Source organism: Bombina bombina, chromosome 4 (genome assembly GCF_027579735.1).
Source record: "Bombina bombina isolate aBomBom1 chromosome 4, aBomBom1.pri, whole genome shotgun sequence".
NCBI classification, from domain to species: domain Eukaryota; kingdom Metazoa; phylum Chordata; class Amphibia; order Anura; family Bombinatoridae; genus Bombina; species Bombina bombina.
The window spans coordinates 567,006,090-567,018,608 of NC_069502.1; the positions used below are offsets into that span (position 1 = coordinate 567,006,090).

Sequence of the window (12,519 nt, forward strand, 5' to 3'; positions counted from 1 at the left end):
CTAGTTTTACACAAGTGTGTTTTTTAACTTTACCCAGTGTAAAATGTGTTTTTTGGAATTTAAGTTTTTTAATATATTATTTGTATTACTGATAAAATATCTCACTGTTCTGAATGTGTTTATAAAATTGTAACCAATAGGTTCAACATTAATAACACATTTTTTGCAGTGTGGATCCTTTTGTAAAATATCACCATTACCACAATGATTTTTATCATAGGGGCCTAAGTTACAAGTCCTAAATTAAGGATTTAAATAACAATATTGATTATTTGCTCTACATACTATAATTTACATTTAATATTATTTTCATCTTCTTCTTGTAAATACAATCTAATTAATAATTAATTATCATAAAAATATAAGTATGTGAAAGACATTTTGAGATAGTTATATAAAAAAGTAATGTACTATTGAAATAAAGATAAAGGTTTTATATTGTAAATCTGATATAGATATAACATAGACTTGTAAAAAGTGAGTGAAACCCCAGCATAAATGTGGTGAAGTAGAAACATGTTTATTTGTTAATAGTGATTAATGTGTTTGGAGGAAATGGCAATGATTTAATACTTAGAAATTACCAGAGTAAAGCAGCCAAAACTGGTTTTCATGGTTTATTTTCCTCAAAGGCATTTTCACATTTTAGGGTAGCAGATTAAGAAGTCATTTACACATCTGCGGGAATAAGCAGACAAGACCACACATGGAATATCTGTGCTTTAGAAGCAATAAGAATAAACAAAGAAATTGTACAATTCCTGGGTTACAAAATATCCTAAAATAAAATGGAACTTAAACTTTGTGTGATATCGAAAAATTGGCAAACTAGATAGACTTATTAAAGGGACATTAAACACTAAAAACAGTGAGAACTAGATTATAAGTGGAGCATTGTTTAACGCTCCCGTTCGAGCGTTATCTGCACTAGAAGTAAGCTTTTTGCACTTATCGGGGTGTGCTCATATTTTGAGTTGAAAGTAAACTGTTTTTGCGCAAAAAGCCGAACTTACAATATTGTGTGCGTGTGCACATATTTCCTCTTTGAAGTCAATGGAGAAAAAAAGGTGAGTAAAAACCACACAACTCAGGCGCAAACTCGATCACATATTCTCATGTGCGCTAACCTGACGTGAAAATATGAATATTTCACATTCCAATGTTCTTCACATAGCATAATATGTTCTATTTATTCATAAATACATATTTCTACATATATCTGATGGTATTTTGTTACAATAAAAATGTATACCTATATATATATATATATATATATATATATATATATATATACATACACAGATATATATATAGGAATATCTATTTAGAAATACTTTTGCTATGTGCAGAACATTGGAATGTAAAATATTTACAGTAAATACACAGTATAACACTTTATTAAATATGAATATTGCATAAATCTGCTTTTACATGTTTTCATCTACTTAGCTACAAAGGGCACCAAAGCACTTCTTTATATGTCTGTAAATACATAAAATACATATATAAATACATATACATATTTAGACATGTATATGTATTTATCTCTATGTTACAGCCCTTTTCTAACACCTGAGACCTTATATCTTCGAGCCCTTATAACTTTTGTGTGCAATATTTTTTTGTAATAATTTTTATTAGATGGTGTTATTACGAGTGTAACTGTACTGTGTAATGTATTTTGATGAGTTTTGTGACACTTTTTTGTTTTGAAAAACAGTTAACAAGAGCTCTGAGGACACGGTAATCATTCTAGCGTAAATTGCGATTGCGGTCAAGTGATCATGTTTACTTTCAACTTGTAATACAAGTGGTAAAGCTGACGAGCGCAAACACCCGTGATAAACTCCTTATTGCTTGCACATAACTGTTAGTGCTCCACTTATAATCTGGCCCTTTTTAAGCAAAGTATTGAGGTTACTTCCGCCTCCCTCCACTCATTGGTGCTGCCATGTTAAAATCTACCTTTTACCATTGACATATTTGCACATGTGCAGCGTGTTTCCTTCCTACGGCAGCACAAAACCTAAATTATGCCACTGAGGGTGCATGAACTGTATTTAGGGCCAGATTACGCTTCAACACGAGCGTTAATTGAGCTAGAAGTAAGTTTTTTTAGCTCATTGGGTTGCGCTCATTTTATGAGTTGAAAGTAAAATGTTTTTGCTCTTGCGCTAGCCCGACAAGCACAAAAAGCTGAAGTTAGAATATTGCACGCGCTGCCACGTATTCCCCTATAGAAGTCAATGGAGAAAAAAGAGTGGACACCTCACTCTCGCACAAACCCGATTGCATATTCTAATGTGAGCTAACCCTGACATGAAAATATCAATAAATCACATTCCAATGTTCTGCACATAGCAGAATATGTTTAATGTATTCCTAAATACATTTATCTGATTTTTTTGTTAATATATATAAATATATATATATATATATATATATATATATATATATATATACACATAATTATAAATAGGTATAGATATATAGAAATATATATAGGAATATCTATTTAGAAATACTTACAACATATTCCCTTATGTGTAGAGCATTGGAATATGAAAGTAAAATATTTACAGTAAATACATAGTTAAATTAATTAAATATGAATATTGCATAAATATGATTTTACATGTTTTCATGTACTTAACTTCAAAGGGCTCCAATGCACTTACATATGTCTATATATGTATATGTCTGTAAATACATATATACACATATAAATACATAAACACATATGAACACACATACAGATATATATATATATATATATAAACACACATATTTAGACATGTGTATGTATCTCTATGTTACATTGCTTTGCGTGTCTTTTTTTCTAACACCTGAGATCTCATATCTTTGAGCTTTTATAACTTTTGTGTGCAATCATTTTTTTAATAATGTTTAATAGATGGTGTTATTATGAGTGTAACTATAATATATATTTGTGATATATTTTGGGCAACTTTTATGTTTAGCGAAACAGTTAACCAGAATTCTGAAGTCAAGGTAATCATTCTAGTGTAAATCACGATTGCACTCAATCGATTGCATTTGCTTTCAACTTGTAATTTCAGCGATAAGTTTAACGAGAGCAAACACCTGCGATAAACCCCTAATCGCTCAGGCATAAAAGTTTGTGCTTCACTTGTAATCTGACCCTTAGTGTTTAATATCACTTTAAAAGATTCCTATCTGCATACAATATTTAATTACAAAGGAGAGACTGTTTTTTTTTTCCAGTCAAATCATAGCCTGTTTTTTTATTGGAAACATTTGTTTCCAATTTGTACATGTGTAGCATATTTTGGCAAACTGGTGTCAGTCAGATTCTATCATTTAAATGTCCATTATAGCGGGAGTGGAGGGGGGAGTACATGCTCTAATTTGATAATGGAATTTTATCACAATCAACTCTGCAACTCTGTGTCTAAACCCTACTAGTTAAAGGGATGCTGAACCCAATTTTTTTTCTTTTGTGATTCGGATAGAGCATGCAGTTTTAAGCAACTTTCTACTTTACTCCTATTATCAAATTTTCTTTATTCTCTTGCTATCTTTATTTGAAAAGTAAGAATGTAAGTTTAGAATCCGGACCATTTTTTGTTCACAACCTGGGTTGTCCTTGCTGATTGGACAGCACCAATAAACGAGTGCTGCCCAGGGTCTAAACCAAAAATTGACTGGCTCCTTAGCTTAGATTCTTTAAAAGTGAAGTTCAAGTGAGTCGCAGCTCACACGGACACAAAATCAGCCAGAAAAAGAGTGGAGAAATGAGCGTGGCACCAGTGGCTTACATGTTTCGGCTAAATGCCGTAATCATAGCCTAAGGTGCTATACCTGTGTAATCTTTAAAAATGGTGAGAAGTGATTCAATTGGCTAAAACACTTACAAGGATTAAAAATGTACGCCCATTTAAACACACCTAGCATGCACATAGAAGTTAACCCTATACATGTCATAATATATTGGAGCAAGGGGTGTTTGATGTGAAGAGAGAAATACGAGAAGTGAAAGTATAAAGAGAAAGATAGTGAAAGAAATAAGGAATAGGAAAGAGGAAAGAGACTGAAAAGACAGCACATAAATTAAAGGGACAGACTAGCAGCGATATAGGTAATGTAGACTCGTTGTGGACTAGGGATGCTTAGAATGCTCACATTAGAGGTTGTATATAACCACAATATACGAGGCAAAAGTCAATGTAACATAATAATATGATAACTGATATGAACATGTAAACAGTAAGCTGATATGTCCACATTTTAAGCTTAAACTCGCACTGTCGCTAAGGCAAAGAGAGGAGAAAAGAAGAATAAAGAGAAGAGAAGAAAAGAGAAGAAAAAGAAAAAAGAAACCCATAGAGAAAGAAACTAGAAAAGGAGAAAAGAAACAAAGCTGAAACGGATAGAGGGAAAATAGTGGGGACAGATGTATATACATATAGCACATATATAAAAGTACATGAGGATACTTTCATATACACCCATAAACAAATTAAGCTGATGTATATAAAAGGAAGGCAGAAATATAGTGTACACAAATTTGATGCTATATATGTGTATATATAAGGTATATAAGATTTATAACATGCTACATGAATATAAAGAAACCACAATTGACTCCCTATGTGATAGATTATGCAGCTGTAGCTACACTATATATAACATATAATACATGCAATACAAGCAGAAAATTGTGTACACATGTATCCACAATTAGACACCTATGAAGACTGTCAGGGAATATAGGACTATAGGAATATGCCAATGTAAATGAATAGGACAATGGAAAAAATTTATGTATATATATTATAAATTGTCCTATATATTGACATATAAAAATTTACTCCCAAAAATTGATCAGATCAAATTTGGAGTTTAGCCCTTGGGGAAGCCTGGTTTTTAACTGGAAAATCCAAAAGGTTTCACGTTTCGCTAGAACTTTATCTATATCTCCCCCTCTCATAGGGACCTTGGCTTTTTCAATAGCTGCCCACCTGAACGAATTAAGGCAGCAGTTGTGTTTGGTGGCAAAATGTTGCAGCCTTTGGTGAACACCTTACCATCCTTTACCAAGGATACAAAACATATTATTAACCTATTGGCTAAACATAAGTGGAATGACAACTATATATGGGTTACAATAGATGCAGTCTCCTTGTACTCTTCCATACCCCACACAGAAGGCATCATGGCTATAAAATTCTTTTTAGCAAACTATACAGATTACACTGAGAACTTTCAAAGCTTTATCATTCGTGTATTAGAATTTTTACTTACTCACAATTTCTTTTGTTTTGAGTCAAACTTCTATCTTCAGAAAAGGGGTACAGCAATGGGGGCAAAATTTGCCCCCTCATATGCTAATCTCTACTTAGGCTTCTGGGAGATTAACTGCATCTATGGAGACACTTATCCCTACAGGTCTTCTATATATTTCTACAAGAGATATATAGATGACCTGTTATGTATTTGGTCTGGTTCTTCAGAAGATGTGCCCAAATTTGTATCTTGGCTGAATCAGAATGAGTTGAACCTCAGTTTCACCTTCATCTCTGATCCAGTCAATATAGACTATCTTGACCTCACACTTACTGGTAATTGTAATGGCACTATTTCTACCAAGGTCTTCCGTAAACCAATATCAGGTAATACACTTCTACATGCCACTTCTTGTCATCCTACCAACACCGCTTATGCTGTGGCGAAAGGCCAATTTATGCGCATCAAAAGGAATTGTAGTAGGGAGGAAGATTTTGAACATGAAGCTAGCCTATTGGAAAATAGACTAAGATCGAGAAAATATTCTAAACGACACATTAAACAGGCAAGACAACAGGTTAACCTCATTCCAAGAGAGTCAATGCTACTTGATAAATGCAAGAATACTAAAAGCAATTTTCAGGGTATTCACTTTGTTACAGAGTACAGTGCTCAATACCCCGAGGTTTGCAATATTATCAAGAGGCATTTTCCTCTCCTAATTGCAGACGACAAGCTCACAGATGTAGTGAAAAATGGCATCAGATGCTCTTACAAAAAATGTGCCACTTTGGCTTCAATTCTATCACCTACACAACTCAGATCTACCACACAACATACTAGCTCTTGGTTGAGACATCAGGGCATGTATAGATGTGGCCACAAAAAGTGTAAGCCATGTGACTATGCACAAATTACGACAGAGTTCAGATCAACTGTAACAGGGACTGTTTATCCTATAAAATCCTGTTTAAATTGTACCAGCACCAATGTCATATATCTTGTCACCTGCATACTTTGCAATATTCAATATGTTGGTCTCACGTCTAGGGATGTTAACTCTAGAATAAGAGAACATATCTCCTCCCTAACTAGGGGTACGGCTACGACTCCTTTAGTGCAACATTTTGCCACCAAACACAACTGCTGCCTTAATTCGTTCAGGTGGGCAGCTATTGAAAAAGCCAAGGTCCCTATGAGAGGGGGAGATATAGATAAAGTTCTAGCGAAACGTGAAACCTTTTGGATTTTCCAGTTAAAAACCAGGCTTCCCCAAGGGCTAAACTCCAAATTTGATCTGATCAATTTTTGGGAGTAAATTTTTATATGTCAATATATAGGACAATTTATAATATATATACATAATTTTTTTCCATTGTCCTATTCATTTACATTGGCATATTCCTATAGTCCTATATTCCCTGACAGTCTTCATATGTGTCTAATTGTGGATACATGTGTACACAATTTTCTCTTCTTCTTTATATTCTCAAATTTGATGTTGCTCATGAACACATGTTTTGAATGCTTGTATTGCATGTATTATATGTTATATATAGTGTAGCTACAGCTGCATAATCTATCACATAGGGAGTCAATTGTGGTTTCTTTATATTCATGTAGCATGTTATAAATCTTATATACCTTATATATACACATATATAGCATCAAATTTGTGTACACTATATTTCTGCCTTCCTTTTATATACATCAGCTTAATTTGTTTATGGGTGTATATGAAAGTATCCTCATGTACTTTTATATATGTGCTATATGTATATACATCTGTCCCCACTATTTTCCCTCTATCCGTTTCAGCTTTGTTTCTTTTCTCCTTTTCTAGTTTCTTTCTCTATGGGTTTCTTTTTTCTTTTTCTTCTCTTTTCTTCTCTTCTCTTTATTCTTCTTTTCTCCTCTCTTTGCCTTAGCGACAGTGCGAGTTTAAGCTTAAAATGTGGACATATCAGCTTACTGTTTACATGTTCACATCAGTTATCATATTATTATGTTACATTGACTTTTGCCTCGTATATTGTGGTTATATACAACCTCTAATGTGAGCATTCTAAGCATCCCTAGTCCACAACGAGTCTACATTACCTATATCGCTGCTAGTCTGTCCCTTTAATTTATGTGCTGTCTTTTCAGTCTCTTTCCTCTTTCCTATTCCTTATTTCTTTCACTATCTTTCTCTTTATACTTTCACTTCTCGTATTTCTCTCTTCACATCAAACACCCCTTGCTCCAATATATTATGACATGTATAGGGTTAACTTCTATGTGCATGCTAGGTGTGTTTAAATGGGCGTACATTTTTAATCCTTGTAAGTGTTTTAGCCAATTGAATCACTTCTCACCCTTTTTAAAGATTACACAGGTATAGCACCTTAGGCTATGATTACGGCATTTAGCCGAAACATGTAAGCCACTGGTGCCACGCTCATTTCTCCACTCTTTTTCTGGCTGATTTTGTGTCCGTGTGAGCTGCGACTCACTTGAACTTCACTTTTAAAGAATCGAATAAAGAATTTGTTTTATTTTAACCTGGGACTCCATCCTTTGTTCCGTGATGCTTTGACCAGCTATTGAGTCCAGGTTACCACTCCTCACTAACCGCTGGGCCAGGTGAATATACAGATCGTCAACACACACACCCCCTCCTTACGTCACGCGGTGACGTTTACAGAGCTGCAGACCGGGTTTTGCATAGAGGCGGAAGCAAGAGAAGTCGGCAGACAAACGCTGCCATCGGATATCGCTCCGTGCATACACAGGATTTCTCCCTTCAGTGCTCAAGGTACACCTCTTATATTGGCTCACATATGTACTGTTTGGGGGTGTGTTTATCGACCTAAGTCCCGGTGCCTGGCTTGGCAATTTCTACTTACACACGGATATAAGTGTAACCACTTCTCCTTTGCCTTTGCTCCTTAGCTTAGATGCCTTCTTTTTCAAATAAAGAAAGCAAGAGAATGAAGAAAAATTGATTATAGGAGTAAATTAGAAAGTTGCTTAAAATTACATGCTCTATCTGAATCATGAAATAAAAAATTGGGTTTAGTGTACCTTTAAGTCAAAATTAAGCTTTAATGATTCAGATAGAGCTTGCACTTTTAAACAACTTTCCAACTTACTTCTGTTATTAAATGTGCTTTGTTCTCTTGGTATCCTTTGCTGAAAAAAACTACCAAGAGAACAAAGTAAATTTGAAAGTTGTTTAATAATGCATGCTCTATCTGAATCATGAAAGCCTAACTGTTTACTGTCACTTTAAAGAATAGCTTGTGGGTTAAAGAAAACTGCTGGTCCCGTGCGGAAACTGCTGCTGACCCAATCAACTGTGTTTTAAACTATTTGTTTATCTCCTCGGTGGGGTCAAACACATAGTGCCTGATAATCAAAATATCACCAGCATGGAGAAAAATCATGCAGAATATTTGGGGGATTTTTTTGATCATTATATTGCAATGCATGTGTCTCTCCTTCATATCCATAACACTACATAGAGAGATAAAGCAAACTCTGCCTTTCTAAAGTTATTTGAGGGACTTCACAGTACTGAGGAAACTTCTTAGATAATCTCGCTAGTGTGAAGAGCTTTAGATCATCAGACTCATAAAGTAGCAGGGTCAATAGTGATAAAATTACAGGCGCTAATGTTGCGGCGCTATACAAAAAATTATACTAATAAGAATTAGATCTATACAATGGCCATTTAATGCATAGCAACTCTGTTGCCAAATAATTCTGTGCTGCAGAATCATTTTTTTACCTATAAACTAACTCCATATCAAGCCACTGTTTACAAGCATTTAATGCAATATTGAGAAGATAAATAATGGCTTACCACTAAAAGCCACTGAAGAAACAGAAAGGAAACAAAAGATTTACAATGCTACTAGATTAACCATTTATAATGATCTATAAATCCATTGCGAATACACAGAAGCTTCTCTTTTGAGGTACTGCAATATTGTACATGCACATAGGTAGGTAACAAATCATTACAAAGCTTAAATACTGGAGGTTTTCCCTTGCTTTTAAACACTTTAATAATAACAGAGGATATAGAGTTTACTACATTGCAAGTTCTAATATCACAAATGGTTCTATTCCAATCCGAGCAGCTATTAGAATGAGACCAGCATCTGACAGACCTAGGTCTGAGGGGAGGCCTGTGTAAAGTAGATAGCTAAGATAGCTAAGAGGGTGAGGAAGGCTGAGTGGGTGAAGAAAAGGCTATGATGGTCATGAGGGGGCTGTGTGTGAGGGAGGGGGTGAAGAGATTGTTATCTGTCATATAGGGGGGCTAAGGTGTAGACTCATGTAGGGTTGAGCGGACATGATTTGCTGTAGCGAATCATATCTGCTTGACCTCGCTAAATGCCAACAGCAGTAGCTGTCTGCATTTAACATTGCACAAGCATTTCTAGTGAAATTCTTTTTTCAATGCTGCCCCTGCTCACTCGTGGCCAAATGGCCACTTGCAGGCGGTGTCAATCATCCTGATCGGATCGGGATGATTTCAGTCCACAAGAAGTTAAAGAGCAGCGGTCTTCTTGATTTATGTTTCTGGAGGACCAGAAACATTCAGGGTTGGAAGCAGCATTCGCTGCTTGTTAAATCGACCCCAATGAGTGTAAGGAGGGGGCTGTGAGTGAGGCAAGGGGGGTGGAAAGGGAGGGATGATAAGAGGGGAAGGAGGGGCTGTATGTGAGGGTAAGATTGGATCTGTGTGAAGAAAAAGAGGCTTAGATTATAGAGGCTGTTTGGGAGAGAGGGAGGGTTTGTGTATGAGGAAAAGGGGGCTGAAAGGCTAAAGGGGTGCATAGGGGAGAGAAGGATGAGAGGGTGAGAAGGGGCTGTCTAAAGGAGGCTGCGAGGGTGTGAGTATGAAGGACAAAGGGCTGAGAGGGTGAGGGGGCTGTGTGTAAAGAAGAGGGGGCTTAAAAGGGGATTGTGGGAGGTTTCTAATGGGAGCTGCCTGTTTTTTTAAAAGTGAGGAGGGAGCTGGGTGTGTGTGAGGGAGCTGAGAGGGTGAGGAGGGGGCTGTGAGTGTGTGTGAGGGAGCTGAAAGGGTGAGAAGGGGGCTGTGAGTGTGTGTGAGGGAGCTGAAAGGGTGAGGAGGGAGCTTAGAGGGTGAGGAGGGGGCTGTGAGTGTGTGTGAGGGAGCTGAGAGGGTGAGGAGGGAGCTGAGAGGGTGAGAAGGGGGCTGTAAATGTGTGTGAGGGAGCTGAGAGGGTGAGAAGGGGGCTATGAGTGTGTGTGAGGGAGCTGAGAGAGTGAGGAGGGAGCTGAGAGGGTGAGAAGGGGACTGTGAGTGTGTGTGTGAGGGAGCTGAGAGGATGAGAAGGGGGCTGTGAGTGTGTGTGGGGGAGCTGAGAGGGTGAGGAGGGAGCTGAGAGGGTGAGAAGGGGGCTGTGAGTGTGTGTGAGGGAGCTGAGAGGGTGAGAAGGGGACTGTGAGTGTGTGTGAGGGAGCTGAGAGGGTGAGGAGGGAGCTGAGAGGGTGAGAAGGGGGCTGTGAGTGTGTGTGAGGGAGCTGAGAGAGTGAGGAGGGGGATGTGTGTGAGGGAGAGGGGAGCTAAGAGATTAAGGAGGGACTTGGTGAGGAGGTGGGGTTACAAGGGTGATAAGCGGGCTGTGTAAAGGAGAGGGGGCTAAGAGGGTGAGGGGCTGAGAAGTTATGGAGGAGGTTATGTTTTTTGGAGGGGACTTCATGGATTCTTGTACAGGGGCCCTGAGGTTTCCATGTGCACCATTGACCTGAATGTTCACTCATGACTGCAAATAATTGTTTGAATTGTGAAATGTTATAATATAAACTTATATAAAATTATATTAATAATTGTTTCAATTTCAGTTCTTTCAATTAGGGCCCTGTTTTTTTTTACAAATTGGTTGCTCGTATTTTGTTTCTATGTAGTTCTTCTAAAATCCATGTGAAATCCCTTTTGTAAAGGATTGCTTTTTTATGTTGTAATTAAATAACATGCTTTGATGTTTTAAAAGTATTGTATACCTAATTAGGGCAGCAGCTTAACTATTTCAAACATTTATATTTACAATGGACTGGATAACTACATAAAAAAGTAAATAAATACACAAGTTGAGTTCAAAGCTGTCACCCAGCTAACAGATAGGAATAGAGCCCTATGTTACATGGTTGCAACTTTTTACATGCCATTTTCATTCAGCTAGAATTAGAGATATGCAATGCAAAATATAAGATCAAGAGTACATTGTTAGCATCAAATAAAAAAACAACATCATGTGGCATCCTTGTTAAAACTGTATCACAAGCAAATAATTATAATTTTAAGATAATTATAAATAAATGTGCTTGCATAACTAACTATTTCTTCACACTCTGATAAGATATTATTCAGGTACTGGAGTGTATAATTTATGTTTATTTGAGTAGGTAGAAAACATGATATTTTTTTAGAACAACTCCTTCTCCTAGATAAACCCCAATTCTTCATAATGCCTTTATCTCAGAGATAGCCAATGTAACAATAATCATAGTTACCAATACATCTGTTTCTGATGCAAATGGATTACAGCTTTTGGCAAAAGAGTAGCTACAAGTCTGTAAAAACCTATTTTGCTTTGCTTCTTATTAGAGGCTAAATAAAGAAAACATTATAGCCACTGCTCAAAAGTTTTGGTAAAGAACTGACCCTGAGACCAAAGATTAGGAATGTATGGAGATAAGCAATAATTTTGTCCTTCTATAAGAAACTTAACGTATAGACAGAATCAATATCAGCAAGCAACGGTGGAACTACTCACAAACAAAACGGCACTACGTTGTGCCAGAAACAGCAGACCGGGACTTATTCGTGACCTAGCCGTTTCATCAGGCTATAGTGACTATAGGACTATATCCTGATGAAACGGCTCTGTGCAGCCGAGAAACGCGTTGCTTGTTTCTTTTAAAACTTTTAATAAATTGTTTTAAATATACCCCTTTGGAGTTCTTTTCCTGTCAACTTATACCCTGTTCTCCTGTGTCCGGTGGATTTTGGTTGTCAGCGATATTTGCCGCTTTGCCTCTGCTAAGTACTCACGGAGTACGGTATCACCGCTGTGGAGAAAGGTGTGTGCCAAAGCTGACCGTTGATTGGTTGTTCGGCCGTCTGGACTAAGGTGTGGATGTGATTCCTCATATGATTGATGGAAGGGCCCCACGTGACCTCCTGGAGAATCTTGCTAAGTGTTTGTCTGCCGGGCGACGAATAGGTCCCGG

At 36.9% G+C, this 12,519-nt stretch overlaps 1 protein-coding gene across 1 annotated transcript in view; it reads right to left on the reverse strand.

Annotated features, from left to right (window-relative positions):
• Nucleotides 1-604: 604 nt before the first annotated feature.
• Nucleotides 605-12,519, reverse strand: part of ANKRD6 (ankyrin repeat domain 6) — a 719,155-nt gene continuing 707,240 nt past the window's right edge. Inside the window, exon 16 of the mRNA XM_053710544.1 lies at nt 605-678. Coding sequence (XP_053566519.1) covers nt 671-678 — 8 coding nt within the window. The 3' untranslated portion in view covers nt 605-670. The remainder of the gene's footprint in view (nt 679-12,519) is intronic.